The sequence below is a fragment of the Bactrocera dorsalis genome, chromosome 2, assembly GCF_023373825.1.
Source record: "Bactrocera dorsalis isolate Fly_Bdor chromosome 2, ASM2337382v1, whole genome shotgun sequence".
Classification (NCBI taxonomy): Eukaryota; Metazoa; Arthropoda; class Insecta; order Diptera; family Tephritidae; genus Bactrocera; species Bactrocera dorsalis.
Genome location: NC_064304.1, coordinates 67,527,309 through 67,546,582, shown reverse-complemented (window position 1 = coordinate 67,546,582; position 19,274 = coordinate 67,527,309). Strand labels below are relative to the sequence as shown.

Sequence of the window (19,274 nt, the reverse complement as noted above, 5' to 3'; positions counted from 1 at the left end):
TGTTGAATCCGATCGATTACCAAAGAAATAACTACTGTGCATCACAACTTTTGAATGATTTTGTTTCAGAAATTCCTCAATTCTATAGTTCGGACCTTTTAACATATAACTTCCATTGCTTAACACACTTAGCTCAAGATGCTTTATTTTTCGGTTCTCTTGAAACGATCAATGCCTTTAAATTTGATTAATTACCTCGGTCAGTTAAAAAAACTTGTTAAAAAAAACATCAACTAGCACCACAATTATACAACCGGCTTGTTGAGAAGAGTTTGCATCCAAAAAAGCAGCAAATCATTTCGGAGAAGTTAGGTCGTTTCAAAAACGGTTCTTTCAATTTTGTTGTTAAAAACGGTTTGTACTTTTCTTTAAAAGCTCCAGATAATTTTTATATGAGTGATAACTTAATCTTTAGAACAGTTTCTATTATTAAAAGTAGTGACAATGAAATCATTTTACAAGGACATCACTTACAAAATTTAAAAGATTTATTTATAACTCCTTTAAAATCATGAGTATTTCATATATATAATACAAACAGCTTAACTTTTTCAAATGTTTTAAGTTCCCATATCCTAACCAAAATAATAAAAGTACTTTATTTACATAACTTTGAAAGTGATTCACATTCCTTTCTTCCCCTAGTTTCACATAATGTCCGCCAATAAATCATACACATACCACTCCCAAGAACCAATAGCCAAATAAATACCGATGGAGTGCATTTGCAATTTGAGACATCCATCAACCAAAACGGAAATAACCACATCATAGGCGAAGAAGCAGGAACAATTAATAGCTATACACTGGATCCCACATTTTTAGAAGGTAGTCAATATCAATTATTTATTTGAAAAAATTTTTTTAATGAAAATGTTTTTTTGCAGCAATTCAAAGCACCATTGATGCAGCTGTATCCAGATCTATGGGAAGAATCGTCGAGGAGGTAAGAAGCTTGCGGCGAGATATCGCAGAGTTGAGGAATAGCAGAGACAATGTTCCATCAAAAAAGATTATGCCAGCGGAACCTTTAAACACAGTGGAGCAATTTATGGAATTGGAGAGTTTACTCCAGAAGGATGAAGAATATGCTAAATTTGTAAGTAAATATTTATTGACTGTTTGAAAGCCAATTTTACAATTTCCTTTTTTTGAAGAAATCGGAACTTATGCAAAATATTAAATACACAGGAGCGAAATTCGTCAGAACAGCTTGGCGCTCATTGGTATCCGATGAATGTGCTCAACATTTTGCTTGGAGTGGAACGTCACACAAAAAACCTGTCCGCGTCTTAAAAGTATCTATGGCTATCCGAGGTACTTAATAATAAAACTTAATAAACTTCATATTTACATGTGTACTTATATACTTATATATATTTTTAATTTAAATTTCAGATGTCTTCTTACATGAAGTGAAGGGCAATGACACTGAATATATAAGTGGCACCAAGACGATTTTTCAATTTGCCAAAAATAGACAAAAACGGAAGCACCAAAATGCAGCAAATTAATTATTTTACCTAACTATTTTTCTATCATTTCATTTTTAAAGAATGTTTTTTAAATTTTAATTTTTAGTATAAGTTTAATTTAACTTATCAAGATTTTTTTTAATTTTTAGTATAAGTACATATGTATATATAATAAATAATATAAAATGAATTAAAACTAATAAAGAAAATAATTATATATCTTTAAAAATATATCATGCGATTTATTTTACTACCATTACATAAAATCATTACAACACGTTTACAAATACATTTGAAAATAAACTTACAAGCGGTTGGATATTAATTTAATAAATGCTTACTTCTAAGTTTAAAAATAAGCGATTTTACAAGTGTGTGAAAAAGCCCAAAGTAATGTAACGTTTTGGTTTTTTACAAGTCTTTTGTAATTCTTTTGTAATGAAAAACGTAAACTTTTTGTAACGAAAAGGTTTACCAGTGTAAGTTTATTTTAAGTTTATTTACAAACGCGATTGTTAACTGGGTTACGTCAAGCATTGCATATGTGTGAGTGAAGTTCGCTCGTGTGTTGTCCGCAAACGTTCAAATAAACACGGCAATCATCATTTTTAATTTGTACTCATAGCGTTCGGTTATCATGTCGTCATCGGAAGACGATTTACTTTTATTAGTGTCTGCGGCAGTGTTGTTGAAAGAAAGAAAGCAAATAGGCAAAAGAAAACGGAGTGGATGAAAGTTTGGTACCAAAAAGGGAAGCAATTTACTCATGAAAATCTATTAGACTTTTAACTATGGTGAAGCCAATAATAGAAAAGTAAAACACAGTAATGCGAGAAGCTATTGCACCTAACATGCGATTCTCAGCAAAAGGCTTTCCAGTTTTATAAAGGTAAGTGAATAAATTAACAAATCAATCAATGATGTTATATTATTTTTTATTATAATTTTTAAAGCAATACAAATAATTCTTTAAAAGAAGGAAAAAAGCTTGATATTGATGACTGTGATGCATCACCATCGTTAAAGGTGCCGCTGCCCTTGTAGGTGAAAGGAGTCGAACTGCCGCTGTGAAAATTTGCTGGTGTTGGCTCATTAATTTTTATGGAGTGTTTGTGGAGGGCCCCCATTTGTCCTTCAAACAAAATGTCCTCTATAAACTTTTCGCAAAGTATTCTTTGACCTGCAGGCATTCGCTCTAGTTTTACCGCCCAGGCATCGGTTATCGCTGTGGTTTTCTTGGGCTCCTTTTCGGCAAATTTTTTTGTTGCAATTTCTATTGGAGCATCAGCAGCATCTGGTTTTCTTTTCGCCGACTTGGTGACGGGTTGTTTACGGGGGTTCTGAAATTATAAAGAAATGCAAATATATTATTCATGTGTTATTTATTATAGTAAAGAAATATTAATTTTTTGTATATGTTTTATTTTCAGGTGCCGCAATCAGAATCAGATTGGAAAAAATTGCTGATGATTTCAATGAAGCATGGAATTTCCCCAATTGCATAGGAGCTATCGACGGCAAACACATCGCAATTATAAAACCGGCTAAATCCGGCTCATTCTATTACAACTATAAGAAATTTCATAGTATTGTACTTATGGCGACGGTTAATGCAAACTATGAATTCATAGTAGCTGATGTTGGCACGAATAGTCGTATTTCGGACGGTGGAGTAATAAAAAATACCGATTTTGGGAGAGCACTCTACAGCAAATCTTTGCCATTACCTCCACCATCGCAACTACCAAACAGCGACAAGGTGCTGCCGTATGTTTTTGTGGGAGATAATGCTTTCCAAACGCAGGAACACCTTTTAAAGCCGTTTTCCGGTTTCGATTCCAATTTCACAAGCAAAGAACGCATTTCAATTATAGATTGAGCAGTGCACGCAGAATTCTAGAAAATGTATTTGGAATATTGGTATCAAGGTTTGGCGTTCTGCAAACCACTATTTCACTCACACCATTTATTGTTTTAGCTTGTTGCTATCTGCACAATTTTTTCCGCCAAAAAAACATATGCATTTACAAACTTAATTAACCAAGAAATTACCAACACAGGAGTTTTAATGGAAGAAGCTGGCGCAATGAGATAGATCTAAATGCTCTGGAATGTACGCAAATACGTAATTCCTCAAATAAAGCGAAACAAATTGGCGATACTTTCTCTGAATACTTCAGCAACGAAGGTGCAGTATCTTGGCAAAAAACAACACAACAAATTCACAAATTAACAAACATATCAATACATTATTTTAATATACAAATGCAATGAAATAAAAACTTTATTTTTTATCGATTTTACTTACCGTTGTATTTTTAGTTGTGTTGGGTGTTTCTACGTCATTTAAGAACTGCATGTCATTAAAATAAAACAAAGTAGGATAGAACGAGTCCTCGGCACCAACTCCACTTCTGCTACATTCAGCCAGTTTTTGCTTTTCGCGACGAAAGTTTGTCCGCAAGAGATTAATTTTTCTTTTTCCAAGTTTCTAAAGTTGCAGTCGGTTGTTGTTCTTTATAGCTTTCTAACAGCGCTTGAAATTGTTTTTACTTTTCATCCCTGCTACTATATGCTTCCAGCTTTATGGAATATATTTCAACCAAATTCAAAATAAATTTTTTCTCGTCCGCGCACTTGCTCATACTCACGCAACTGAGCTTGTTTTTGTCAAGCATAAGTGGAGACGATCAAATTAGCGGCCGTCAAATTCAAATATCAAAAATGTTTGATTTTCATCAAACAGAGCCGACAAAAGCCGACGACACCAATACACTTAAGGTTTTGATGAGTTAATTTGATCGTCTCGCCAGCGCATAATGCGGAATTATATTCATTATTAATTGGCCTCTGTAGGTTGTTTTGTTATAAAGCCTGTTAAAACAAGTGTTTTTTTTTTAATTTCTCCAGTTCTTTAGATAATCCTTGATACCCAGCAACACAAGATTTAAGTTTATGTTGGAATTGTAGTACACGATCCATGTCAGAATCATGAGCAAGAAAATGTTGTTTCAAACTTGTAGCGAATTTTAAGCCCTCACGAATTAAATTAGCTGTTAAAACCTAACCTTCACATTTTGCATTCATTATCGTTGTCAGACGTTTGGATGTCTTCAAACCCATCGGCACCTATATTATTTGAAAGACTTGTAATCTCAGAACAAATTTATGACTTTTGCACCACTGAAGTTCCTCTTTGAACGATAGCTGGTAAAATGTTTTTCTAACAAGTATGTATTTAAAGTTGATTGCCACAACTGTTGGATGGTAAAATAAACATGTGTATGCAATCCAAAATATTAAACTGAAATTGAAAGCAATAGGGGAATTCTCTTGCTCTTGCAAGATTGCAAAAGTCCTATACCGAAATATACAAGGGCACGAGAGCACCCATTGCAGAAACTAGTGATATGTGAACGGCTGATTCGGTCAATTAATTGTAAATGACTATTGCGCATGGCTATTGTGAATTAGCGCAAATTTAAGAAATCATGTTTAATCAAAAATAACGTGTATAACAATTAAAAGTTTATTCTTAACGTAGGCTCAGTGAATAAAGGCCTAACGAACTAACGCCTAAAAACAAAAAGAAATAATGCCTAAAAATTGCATATAGGAATTACGCGGTTGTTCATAATGAAAGAATGCCTAACATTTTAGGAATTTCTTCCTTAAAATTGTTAGGTGATTCTTCATAATGAAAGAAAGCCTAACAATCAAAAATGAAGAAACGCCTAATTAGGTATTTATTCATTTTTGATTGTTAGGCTTTCTTTCATTAATGTTAGGCGATTTTTCATGTGCAGAAAGTAGTTCGACACAAAGGAACTATGAATACCCCGGTGTTCGATCGATGAGGGTTATTTTTTTTAAGCGCGGCCGAAGGCCGCCAGTGCAGAAAGTAGTTCGACACTAAGGAATATTATTTATCCTTATTTATCAATTAATATAATATACAAAAACCATTTGTACCATTTTCTTTACATATGTTAAACAGAAAAATATTTAATAGTTTTTTTAAAAGACAATATGTGGCAACACTGGTATTTGTCATGACATGTAAAGAAAAACAAAACAAAACAAAATAAGACTGAATTGCATGATGTGCATAGTGTGTTTGGTTTCAAAGCCAAATATATTATATTTACCATGTCGGCATTTAAAAATTTGCTCGAACTGTCATAATGAGCTAAAGGTTAGCGCAGCTGAAAATTTTATGAAATGTCCTCTATGTAGAGCTATAGTTGTTGAAAATTTAACTGTATTTACATAACTTATAGTTCAATATAATTTAAAAATACATTTTTTTCTTTTCAAAATATATTTTCTTAAAGTTCTAAGCATTTTAATTCGAATTGTTAGGTCTTCTTTCATTAGGGGTTATTACATAATGAAAGAAACCCTAACAATTTAGATTTTCTTTCATTTTTAAAATTAGGCTTTCCTTCATTTTTAAAGTTAGGCGTTCTTGTTTAGGTATTATTTCATTTTTAAAAATTAGGCGTTAGTTCGTTAGGCCTTTATTCACTGAGCCCTTAACGTACTGTGTTATTTCAAAATCGTGTAGAAAAAGACGGTGTAAAAACATATTTTACTGTACCACATATACACCCGCAAACCTTACCAATACCCCAAATACTGGGGTAATAGCGGCCCGATTTTATATTTTCTCCAATACCACCTACTATTATATGCCACATATTAAAACCAATCACATTGTCTCCGGAAGTTCAAAAATCTTGATATTAGTTATATAGGGTATAGGTCAAGTTTTCGCTGAAATTTATCAATTTAAAGGACAAGGATACAATGTTATGAGTAAATCACGATCTCTCATTTGCAATGGCATAACTCACCCCTAAGTTCAAAAATCTTTGTGAGGCGTATGGGGGCTAAGGGAAGTAATGGCCCGATTCAACCCATTTTTGACGTACAGATATACCATTGTCAGAGGATTATCCTTCAATTTCAATTACACATGTATCTCACATACTGAGTAACATTTTCGTTCAAAAGTTTAGGTCCAAATATTCGTTATACAGGGGCTTTAACATTGGTATGATTTGAACAATTTTTGGTCATAAGATGACATACATTAAAGGTATTATTCGTGCAAAGTTATATTCCGTTATACTTATTGCTTCTTGGTTTGTGAACTGGAAAGTGAAAGAATCAAGAGGAATTTAAAATTGTGCAATATGGGACTGACCGTGGTTGTTGTCGCATTTCGTTCATTTTTGTACTGTAATCCATAGGGTTGTGCGCTGGGTTTGGGACCCGCCACGTAAAAAAACACTCCCAATGAAAAGGAACGCGGTTGTTAACTCGGCTATAATCGCGTAAGCGGTGTCTACGCCAATTAAGAAGAAGAAGAAGAGAATATATAAATATGAGGAGACTCACCTACCAAATTAAGTCGAAATCGGTCAGTCAGGTTCCGAGGTATGGAATTTCACCAAAAAGTAGGCGGTGCCGCGCTTATTCACTAATTTTCGCATCGGAGTTCTTATAATATTCGAGCTTAGCAATTTTTGCTGTTACTGTACATCAAACGCAACGTGCAATAATCAAAGCCAGGGAAATATCTTAAGATGTAATTGTATAGTACTTGTATATATAATTTATACACTGACCGACATATTCAGCATAAGGTTTGTTAGAAAAACGAAAATCATTATAGAAGTATTCAGATAGTGTCAACCCGATTTTAATGCCGCTTACTAAAAAAAATGTTCTCTTTATAATAGTTATATGAGGGCTCAGGGAGTTATTGACCCGATTCATCACATTTTTGATACACAGATGTACTATTATCAGGAAAGGATTTTCCCTTAATTTTAATTGTATATCTCATACATTCACTGATATTTTCGGTCAAAAGTTAACTATAGGTACTGAGGTCCACATATCCGGTACCTAGGGCTTGAGCAATTTTGGATGGATTTGGGTAAATATGGTATTTAAAGGAATTATTAGTACAAAATTTTATCCCGTTAAATTTTTGTTTTGTGTATTGGAAAGTGAAATCAACTGGAACTTAAAGATGTGCTTTATGGGGAATAGGCGTGGTTGTTGTCCGCTTTCGCCCATTTGCACACTGTGGCATAGAAATACGTAAAAAATGCCACGTACTAAATTTAGTCAAAATCGGCAGGTCGGGTCCCGAGATATGGGATGTTAACAAAAAATGGGCGATACCACTCCCATCGTCCAATTTTCACAACAACTCTCGTATAGCCCTTTCATACCATCTCGGAGTTAAAATTTACTGTTACTGCGCTTTAAGTAGTTTTTAGCAGTACCGTTATATGCGGATATGATCAAGAGTCTGAGCAGCATCCTAAAACACTGAGCCAAGAGGGTGCTGAGCGAGACCGAAGATGTTAGGGCAGGACCGGACCGGAGTGCCGATGAGCGATCGGCTGTCCTATATAAGGAAGCAGTCTCTCGGGTGGGAGAGGTATGGAAAGGAGCCAAGGTGGGAACTGATAACTGACATTCCGCTACGTCCTAGGGCTCGCGTCTGCCTTCCAGCTGAACCTTCCTATCAGAGTGAGAGTGAATAAGTCCTCAGATACTGCAACCCGTCATTACCCAAGCATAACAGGAGGGTAATAAGGTTAAATAAAACCGGGTAACCATATCGGCAAGTGCTGATTCTGCTAAACGCAGAGTCCGTCTGTCCTCTCAGCAAAAACGAGGGAGCCATAAGCTATGGGTTCGAAAGAGTGATCCTCAGAATACTCTCAACGGATGCCAAAGCTGATAGCGCTCAGGTTTCAGATGCGGTGGCTGAGGAGTCACGAATGGAAACACCAACTCGCGGCATCCAATTTGTGGCAGATCGGACACTAATAAGAGAGATTAGTCGTTATTTGATTTCATTGCTTCATTCCTACATTCGTGACTGCAGGCAGGGAAAAAGTGGACGGTGTGGGTCGAAGTCTTTAGGTCGGCATGCAAAATTGCACTGGAGAGCTCCTAGATGTTTATTCAACAAGGTCCGTAGGAGTAGAGCCTATAGTGAAGCCTATTATGTTTAAATGAGTTAAGCTTCTCACTACTCTACACGAGAAAAACTGGCGCATCCTAACACATCACATCACACCACACATAAGAACATCACCAAACTCAGGAAGCGGCCCCCACAAGAGAGCGTCGCAAACCGCCAAAGCAACAAAAAGGAGATGAATAGTCGCTTACATTACATTCGTTTTGTGACACCCATTACGCGCGCAGCATTTAAGTTTTGATTAAAACGTTCGACGTCGTCACCAACCGGCTCCGGCTGGCTACAAAACGACATACTTTAAACGTAAATACTAAATTTTTTAAGTAAAGGGTGATTTTTTAAGAGCTTGATAACTTTTTTTAAAAAAAAACGCATAAAATTGAAACGTTAGATTGGTTCATGACATTTACTTTTTGAAGATAATTTCATTTAAATGTTGACCGCGGCTGCGTCTTAGGTGGTCCATTCGGAAAGTCCAATTTTGGGCAACTTTTTCGAGCATTTCGGCCGGAATAGCCCGAATTTCTTCGGAAATGTTGTCTTCCAAAGCTGGAATAGTTGCTGGCTTATTTCTGTAGACTTTAGACTTGACGTAGCCCCACAAAAAATAGTCTAAAGGCGTTAAATCGCATGATCTTGGTGGCCAACTTACGGGTCCATTTCTTGAGATGAATTGTTGTCCGGAGTTTTCCCTCAAAATGGCCATAGAATCGCGAGCTGTGTGGCATGTAGCGCCATCTTGTTGAAACCACATGTCAACCAAGTTCAGTTCTTCCATTTTTGGCAACAAAAAGTTTGTTAGCATCGAACGATAGCGATCGCCATTCACCGTAACGTTGCGTCCAACAGCATCTTTGAAAAAATACGGTCCACTGATTCCACCAGCGTACAAACCACACCAAACAGTGCATTTTTCGGGATGCATGGGCAGTTCTTGAACGGCTTCTGGTTGCTCTTCACCCCAAATGCGGCAATTTTGCTTATTTACGTAGCCATTCAACCAGAAATGAGCCTCATCGCTGAACAAAATTTGTCGATAAACACATTTCGAACCGAACACTGATTTTGGTAATAAAATTCAATGATTTGCAAGCGTTGCTCGTTAGTAAGTCTATTCATGATGAAATGTCAAAGCATACTGAGCATCTTTCTCTTTGACACCATGTCTGAAATCCCACGTGATCTGTCAAATACTAATGCATGAAAATCCTAACCTCAAAAAAATCACATGTTATAATACTATTGTAAATGAATTATAATAATTAACTAAAATATTAAAGTTTAATTTATATAAAATACTCACCCTAATAATACTGTTTTAAATACTCACCATAATGTAACGAAATTAAACCTACATGCTTTGTAAATACATACTTACACTTCCCGTTAGTTTAAGCCGTTAGGTTAAGTCATAAAATTCATATAATAAAGATTTCAATTGTATAAGAAATGCAATCACTTGAGATTTTTCATGATGCCCGAGCAGGGACTAAATGCGTGATAAAAGTTTAAAAAATAATAATACAATTTTCGTTCATATCATATTTTCCTAAATAAAATTTTCAATAAAAAATTTTCAATTGCCTATGCCCGTCTCGCTTCTCAATTGTCGGTTGTCGTTAGCTTAGTAAAATTGAAAAATATTTAAACAAATGCTAACGCAAATTAAAAAACAGTGTATATAAACCGAAAAGGTTTAAGTTTACAAAAAATTATATTAAAAACTAGCTGACCCCGCACCCGTTGTCCTGCGTGAAATTATGTATTTTGAAATGAAAGAAAGTTAAATTTATCATTTCATTTTTTTTTTTGTTTTTTTTTTCAATGTAACTCAGCTTTATAAGCTTTATAAACAACATTTTTTGGTTTCTGTTCCGGTGTACAGAAAACATAGTTTTCCAACTCGTGAGCACGCCACGGCCGTGTGAAAAACATAGCATTTCCAAATTTATGCCTCACACTATGCGACTATCTTTAGGTCCTGTTGATTGACATCTCAAATGCAATTTTCACTGGAAACGAAATACGTTTGAACTTAAATGAGAAATCGTTAGACCTCAAAGGAATTCGTAGAATCAAGCATTCTCCCTCTTGTATTCGATAGGTGCGTCACAATCAGTCGGGTTCCATTACACACTTTCGGCGCATGAAGATTGCGAAACATAATAACGACTGATCCTACTTTGAGACGCAAATGATGCAGTGGCATACCAAGCCTGTCTAAAGAATTTAGAAATACCACTGGTTAATTCACGGCGTCGTCTTCGTTGTCAAGACGATCATCGATTTGTATGAGCGCAAGTCTGCCGGAATTTGACTTTGAATCTTCTAGTTTAAGTCAGCAACATCGGTATTTTTGGCAGCTAACATTGCGCGTGCACTTAAGGAATCGTAGTTACGATAATTTGGCCAATGTCCGAACATTTGTGATGTGCTCATCTTTCGTGGATTGATAAAGGGAAGATGGAATTGATACCGAACCACCGGAAGTATCAACCGAAATTGTACCATTTCCAATTTTTAGCGAAGACGATGTAAAATGTCTTTGGCAATGTCGATGTTTATATCGCAAAGTATGCGAACTTCATGTTCATTCCAGTAATTAACGTGTTCCAGCAATTGTAATTACTGACTTACTTCTCCAAAACTTGTACACATCGAACCATTCACAGTAAGCAATGACTCCAAAAAAGGTGAATAGCGTACATTAATCAATAGCAACCAAAGGTTTTTTGGGTGGATTGTGTAAATTCGTCCTAATGCATTAGTTGATAAGACACCTGCATGTCAATCTACTGGTTGGCCTTGCTTTCTGCGTAACTATTTCTTCGACGATGCATTCCATGTATAACAAGACCAGCCTTGTTAATTCGTTAGTCGTTGTTCCGTAGTTTTTTACATGTATTTTCTTTTTGTAAAATTAACAGACTATCGTTCTACCGAGTAACGAACTATCCATCTGGCAAGCTTGATAATTGTTTCCTTACTCGGTAATATCACATCAGCTGTTCTTCTGTTCCTCTGTACATCAATTTAAAGTACTTACCAGTAATAAATTTGATCTGCTCCACATAATTTTCAATTAAAAGACTGACAATTTTTGATTTTACACTTTGTTGAGGCATTTTTACTCTTTAATAAAATTGAATCAGCTGTTTCGGAATAAAATTTACCATATTACCAAGGTAGAGCAAAAAGTATGTTCACAGTTAAGCCTTTTAACGAAGTATTAACTCATGAATTATCAAATTACAGGCTTCGGTCTGAATACCCCTTATATCAAGGTATTTCCGAATAGAGCAATGTTCTCACAAACGGATGACTGATGAAAGATGAGAAAATACTCGTCAATGTTAATTTTGTTGCTGGCGATGATTCCACTGGCTATACTGTATTCTCTGGGGTGAAATACACTATTTGGCCAATCTCCAAATTAATTGCGAGACGCACAACGGTCGGAAAACGTTCATGAATTGTAAAAGTAAATATCCAACAATGCGCTTTATTGCCATGTTGCTTCCTTTGGTGACATACTTACAAACGTATTTTATCGATTTCACCAGACTGCAATACTAAAAATTGATATGAGTTTTGAATATGAATTAGACAATAGTGATGAATATAGTACGATCCATGTGTTGTCAACTTCGATATTCACTCTTCTAAGTTAAATGCTGAATGTTCTGTTATCTGGTAAGCGACGCCGTTAGAGTTGATATCCATCATTTCCAGTTTGTGTTTCCGAAAGAAAAGCACGTGGATAGTGTTTCGTGCATTTATTGTCAGACATACAAACAGAAAAAGGATTGTAGTGTCCGCAAGGTTCATGAACCATATTTGTTTCCACCACTTCATATTATTCTGGATCTTTCTCTTCGTCAGGAATTTCCGGAGAAATGATTTCATCAATTTGATCTGGTGTAACCATCATCGAAAGAAGAATGTGTGCGTGCGGAAAACCTCTATTTTGCCACTCAACAGAGTACATTTAGCATCCAACAGCACCACATGTACGTTGCTTCAAGATAAAGTCAATAAAACATCGTAACTGTTGTTTGAAAAGTCGTGCTGTGACATCGCTTGCTGATTTACCGCGATCCATAATTCCGCACGTGTGTCACCGCATCTTGGGAGTACTTCTTGGCTTGCCTTGCCTTGGGCTGCCATATATTGATGGCAAAAAGAACACCGACCGATATTAGGGCGACCTCTTTGTGGCTTCGTAACAAATTTCAATCTACAATTGACCTCTTTGTGTGAAACACACGTAAAGTTTTCACTGAATAACTTTCAATAATTTTTCTTTTGAATAGCCGGAATAAAAAAGCAAGCGACCAAAATTGAACTATTCAAATAATTTACAAATCAAAATATTGAAAAACAAAACAAAAATTGAAAAAAAATTGTAAGGAAAAAAGTTACTTTTTGGAATTATCCAATTTTCCGACTTTTCATGAAAAGTATAAGATATTTTTATTTCTAAACCTTCCTTGATCCACAACGAACAACCTCTGAATATTTCATCAATATTGGTTTAGCCGTTCTCTTAGCGTTACTAACGAACAAACATTTATTCGTTTGTATGAGAAAAAGAAAAGGACTGTTTTTAGTGGTTTTCCGGAAATTATTTGAATGTTTCTCTCTGCAAAAACCATCCTTGAACCTCAACGAACATTTAACAAAAAGAATTATTAAATTTGGTTCAGTCGTATGAAAGTTATGAGCGTACATACAGTTTGGTCAACTTTTATATGAGCCCTTTAAAGCACAAGTGGTATAACTCCATTTTTTTTTTTTGGAGTTAGCTATGGTGCTGTATCGAGGAAAATGTGTTCTATTTAATGCAATAACGTGGTTGCTTCTAGTTCCCATAGCAACCTCATAAAAAGCAGAAATTACTACTGCAGTGAATGCTGCCTATTCGTTGACAGCACAAGTGGTATAATTGACAAATTCACCATTCGTGCAGTGAATTTCATGGGAGAAAGACTTATTCTCAGTGTTTTTTTGTAATAATTTCTTTAGATGGACTCAGGTGAAGGTAACAGTAATGAAATTAAGAATTAAGTGTTAAGCTGAAAAATGGCAAAATTTCTTCATTCGTTTGTTGTTGTTGTACAACCCAATTTGGTGCTCAATCGAAAATGCTAATTCATGTCGTAATGTTTATACTTTCTCAAATAATTGAACGTAAACTTTGGTTTCAGCCGTTGATGATCCCGGTTCCATATAGGACAATGAAGCAGCTGCTGATGTGGAAGGGAGATCCAGTACTCATGAAAGTGGTGAAGCAGAGGAAAATGCAGAAGGAAGGCCAAAGAGAGCCCGGAAAAGGCAGAGAAAGGAATGGAAGCGAGAAGAAAGGAAAAGGAAGCGAAATTCGGGAGACTCTTACGTCACTAGAAAGGGAAAGCCAATTCCAGAGAAGCAATTTAGCAATCTCGATTGCAAATGCACCAAAAAGTGTTTTAACAAAATAACAGAAGAAGAACGAAAAAAAAATATTCTAAGCATTGTGGAAAATAGGGACATTCTCTGCCCAAAATGCATTCATTTGTGGTCTTTTGAAACCAATATTACCGGTACGTCATCGGCCAACCACCGCTGAGAAGAATCGAACAAGTTCAAATAGGTTCTATCATAATGTTGCTGGGGAAACCAAACAGGTTTACAAGGGGTGCTTCTTAGAAACATTGAAAATCTCAAATGGAAGAATGACGCGAGCTTTGGAAAAGGTCAAAATGGGCTATTCTCCAGGGGACGATAAACGGTGTAAGAAGGTGCCTGGTAACAAAACCTCCGATGAACAAATGGCACAAGTAAGAGCCCATATTTCAGCTTTTCCTTCATACGAATCTCACTACACAAGAAAACACAACCCAAATAGGAAATATTTAGCCGAGAACTTAAATATACGACTTATGTACAATCTGTACAAGGAGCACGTTGAAAGCCAAGGGCTTCAGCCTGTTAGGGAGCATATATATCGAAGAACTTTTAATAACGAGTTCAATCTGCAATTTCACGTCCCACATAAAGACACTTGCGTCAAGTGTGATATTTTTTCTAATAAAGTAAAATACTCAACAGATGAAGAAGAAAAGAGAAAGCTCAAGCAGGACCATGAACTTCATTTACGGAAGGCAGAACAAGCTCGCGATTCCATGAAGGCGGATGCTGAAAAAAGTGCTAATAATGACAGCTACTATGCATTCTCTTTTGATTTGGAGAAGTCCCTGCCTTTCCCGAAATTGGTGTGTCAACAGGCCTACTCCACACGTAATATGTACGTATACAATTTAGGTTGCCATGAACTTTCAACGAAAATGGGGTTCATGTATTGTTGGGACGAAGTAAATGGTTCTAATTAGATGAGAAAACGAAACAGGTTTCAAACTATTTATAAGTTAAATGAAATCTTAAAACCATTTACAGCACAAATGGTATAATTAATTTTCGGTACTCGATAAAACAAGAGTTAATGGGCAAAATGTTTCAAAAACATCAATTTAAGTTAAATAAGACCTTTTTCTGAAGTTTGAGAAAAGTAGTCCAAAAGTTCAATATTGATTTTTATATACAACTTTTAGCAAACCCTTTAATATCTCGACAGAAGTGGAGAAAGTGGAGTTATACCACTTGTGCTTTAGGGGGCTCATATGGGAAAATGGAATTGTCGTCTAACTCTATCTTACTCGCAATTTTTCCTTATTTGCTCAGCGTTTAGACCTACCCTGGACTACGACAAACATTTTGAAACCAAAATCAGCTCAATTGGCACAGCCGTTCTCGAGTTTTAATCAGACTAACGAACAACAATTCATTTATATTTATATAGATCACAAATATTTACTGTGAAAGTGAAGAGATTCACATAGTGTATGAAAAGCGACATATGTACATAAGTATGAGCATACTGTATATGTTTGTACATGTACATAAGCATTGATAGTGGGACATCACATGAACGTTAAAATATTAAATAATATAATATATGTATATATACGTAGTATAAAACAAAGTCGCTTTCTCTGCCTCTATTTCCCTATGTATGCTTAAATCTCTAAAACTACGCCACCGGTTTTGATACCGTTTTTTATACTCTCGCAACAAAGTTGCTAAGGAGAGTTTTTTTTTTTTTTTTTGTGTCGGAGGGGGAATCTTCCAAAAGATACTGCCTTAGACAGACAGCATGCACGATTCATATTGCCCGCTAAAGATACACCTCTTTCGGGATCACGCCCAATTAGTATTATCTAACTTTACTGGACTTGCGTGGCAGTACGCCTACGTACTAAACCCTTAACTCCGGTTGCGTTAGCTTGTATTTGGTCCTGCGGGACCACCGTTAGGTATTACTTCGCAAGACCAAGCTGGGCAAGAATGCCTCTTCTGAAACTCTTTTCGTGGTTATTCAGCTGGTCTCAAGCTTCTTCGCTGTCGTTCACTTATCCTGAGTTCATGGATCGCATGTGGCTTATAATGTTGTCAGGCGTCATCCTTTGGTTTATTATTCCTTCGATGGTAGTTCTCTCCATTACGTATCTCGAATAGAAGAACAAGATATGCTCGGCGTTTTCGTTGGCACTGCTGCAGAATGAACATTTTGTGTCATCGTCGTGGCCGAATCTGTACAGGTATTCCCTGAAACAGCCATGGCCTGTCAAGAATTGCGTCAGATAAAAGTCTGTATCCCCATGTTGTCTCTCAATCCAAGCTGATACGTTTTTAATGAGTCTGTGCGTCCATCTTCCTTTTTCTGTCGCGTTCCATTGTCTTTGCCACTCTTCGAGGCTAACCTGTCTCTCCTTTTTTCGCTCGTCAGCTGTTAGACGTCTATTCATAGCTTTAGATTTTAGGTATGCTCTACGTAACTCTGAGGCCATTAGGTTCGGAGGCATAAGACCAGATATGATACTGGCCGCTTCATGTGAGACCGTTCTGAATGCAGAGGCCACTCTGATGGCGTATAGCCTGGTCACTGCCTTTGCTTTATTGGCATTTGTTTTTTGGCACCATATAGGGGCCGCATACATCAGTGTTGACTGAGTTACTTTAGCTAGTAGGGCCACCAGTGTTAGCCATTATTCTTGACAGGGCCACTGTAACAGCAGCTGCCTTACTACAAGCTTTTTCAATATGCGCTTTGAAGTTCAATCTCGTGTCAATCATAACGCCAAGGTATCTCAGGGAGTTTTGCGTTGTAATGTTGTATCCATCGATATTTAAGGTGACCGTTTCTAATATTTTCCTGCTCGTGATAAGCAGCGCTTCCGTCTTTTCTCCAGCCAGCTGCAACTTAGTTTCCGTGAGCCACTCCTTAATTTTTGCTGTGGTCGCATTACAGAGGTTTTGAATTTGAGAGAGCTCTTTCGCAACTATCGTCACAGCAATATCGTCCGCATAGCCAATTATTTGTGCCTCTTTTGGCAGCGGTAGGCGTAGCACCCCGTCGCATAGCACATTCCAAAGTAACGGGCCCAATACGGAGCCCTGCGGTACTCCACCTGTCACCACGTAGCTTTTTGGGCCGGCATCGGTGTCGTACAGCAGCAGTCTATCAGACAGATAGCTACTAAATATCCTTAGTAGATATCCCGGAGTGTTTCTTGCCTCTAAAGCCCTAATTATATGTGGCCAGGATGTAGAATTAAAGGCATTTTTGACGTCAAGTGTGACAACTGCGCAATATTTTTTATTGCCATACATCCACCTGGTTCCCTCTATGGCCTTGGCCGCGATGTCCGTCAATTTTCCGACTGCGTCCATGGTGGATCGATGTCTTTGGAAACCAAATTGGTTTTCAGACAAGCCAGGCAGCTCTCCTTCTAGGTGATGTTCCAGACGTTTACAGATTAACTCCTCCAATATTTTGGCCATCGTGTCGATCATACAAAGTGGTCTATACGCACTCGGCTCGCGCGCCGGTTTGTTTGGTTTCTGGAGGAGAACCAGGCGCTGCTTCTTCCATACTCTTGGGAAAACGCTTTCGTTTAGACACCTAGAAAAAATTTCCGCGAAGGCCTTCTTGCTGTGTTTAACAGCAATCTTAAGCGCCTTGTTTGGGATGCCATCAAGTCCTGGTGCCTTTGTATTGCCGAATCTTTCCACCACTTCTACTACCTCCTCCTCGTCGATTGTCATTACTATTTTATAGGCGTCTCCCCACGGATTTTCATCTACCTTCTTGCATAGTTTTTTGAAGCTTAAGGTCTTCCTTCTTTTAATAGCCTTTTTAAGCTCATTCCGCTTTCTTTTAAAATATTCTCGCAGTCTCGTTTATTCTGGCGTACCTAAGCTTCTTTGGGAGAGTCGTCTCGCTCTATGACATTCGCCTCTTAGTGCGCTAATCTCCTCGTTCCACCAGTATGCAGATCTTCGGGGTGCGTTTTGCCTTTTTCTACACATGGCCGCGTCGCAGGCTTAACTTATGTGACTTACCAGAATTTCAGCTTGTCGGTCTAAGTCGGTTGAGCTACCCATTTTTTCATCCAGCATGAGGTCGAAGATGTTCTCATCTAGCGTTTTCACCTTCCATCCTTTTTTTCATGGCTTTTTTAGACTGCCTTGGTTTCGCGGCTTCTTGCCGATTTCAAGCATAATGGCAAGATGATCGCTATGTGTGTAGAAGTCGCACACTTTCCAATGTGCAGATCGAGCCAGTGAGTTGCTGGCGAACGTAATGTCTATAATCGATCCGCGGCCATTCTTCTCGAAGGTATTTCTGCCTCCCGTGTTAAGCAGCACAGCATCTAGAAAGGCGAATGTTTTGAGCAAAGCATTACCCCGCCGGTTTGTCTTGCTACTACCCCATTCGATTGCCCACGCGTTAAAGTCGCCTGCTAGCACTTGCTTGTGGTAGTAAGGGCGTCCTGAACTAATTCATCAAGAATCTGTTCATAAACATCTTGTAGCAAGAGCGGCTTGTCTTGGAATGCGTTTTCCCCACAGGCCCATATAGCAGCTTTGCTTTCTTTATCGGAAATCCAGGTACCAGCACTTATGTTTTTATACTGCTCACAGACTACCGCCACATCTATCTTCTTCTCGTAGATTGTCTGTTTCAGTAACTCTTGGGCCGCTTCGCAATGATTTAAGTTGATTTGTACAACTCTCATTTCGCCTTTTTACATGCCGCTTGGTAGAGGGGACATTTCCAACTCCCCATTCGGTGATCCGTATCCTTTTTTCCGCTTGATTTGCATGACGCACAAAACGGGTTTTTGACGCATTCTTTTGCGAAGTGCCCCATTTCACCACATTTTGCACAACACCTGCTTCTGACATCCTTGCTGGTACGTGCCCTCGCCAGATGCCCATATTCCAGACATCTAAAACACTTCCTAAGGTTCGGCTTCTCCCTTATTCTGCATATTACCCATCCTATTTTGATTTTGCGTGCATCAATTAATTTCCTTGCGTCCGATGCTGGAATGCTAATCACCGCCGTCTGCGTACCCGCATATGCCTGTCTCATACTTTTAATTGAGCTTTCTATGAAGGAGCTTAGCTCATTAAATTGTGTCTGGATTGCATCTGGTCGCGGATCTCTACAGATACTTCATGGGTTAAGGCTCTTATTTGTGCCTGGTCACCTAACACCTTACATATCTCCCTTTCGTATGTGCCCGTGTTTGTCATTTGCGCCTTTTTCATTTCCAGGAGTATCTCGCCTTTTGCCGTCTTTCTGATGCGCGACACGTCCTCCCCAAGTCCTTTGAGGCGTCCTCCTTCTTAACAGCCCTGAGTATGTCGCTGTACGTCATGCTTCCAGAGCGTGAAATTAT

General features: G+C 37.5%; 1 protein-coding gene and 1 pseudogene across 1 annotated transcript; both read left to right on the top strand.

The window, feature by feature from the left end:
• The first annotated feature begins 656 nt into the window (after positions 1–656).
• Positions 657–1,607, top strand: LOC125776756 (uncharacterized). The gene is made up of 3 exons (XM_049450310.1): positions 657–1,099; positions 1,158–1,317; positions 1,399–1,607. Exons 1-3 carry the CDS (start codon positions 926–928, stop codon positions 1,512–1,514), a joined length of 450 nt encoding a protein of 149 aa, XP_049306267.1. The 5' UTR covers positions 657–925; the 3' UTR covers positions 1,515–1,607.
• Positions 1,608–13,512: 11,905 nt separating this feature from the next.
• On the top strand, positions 13,513–14,865 carry LOC125776143 (uncharacterized; annotated as a pseudogene).
• Positions 14,866–19,274: the final 4,409 nt, after the last annotated feature.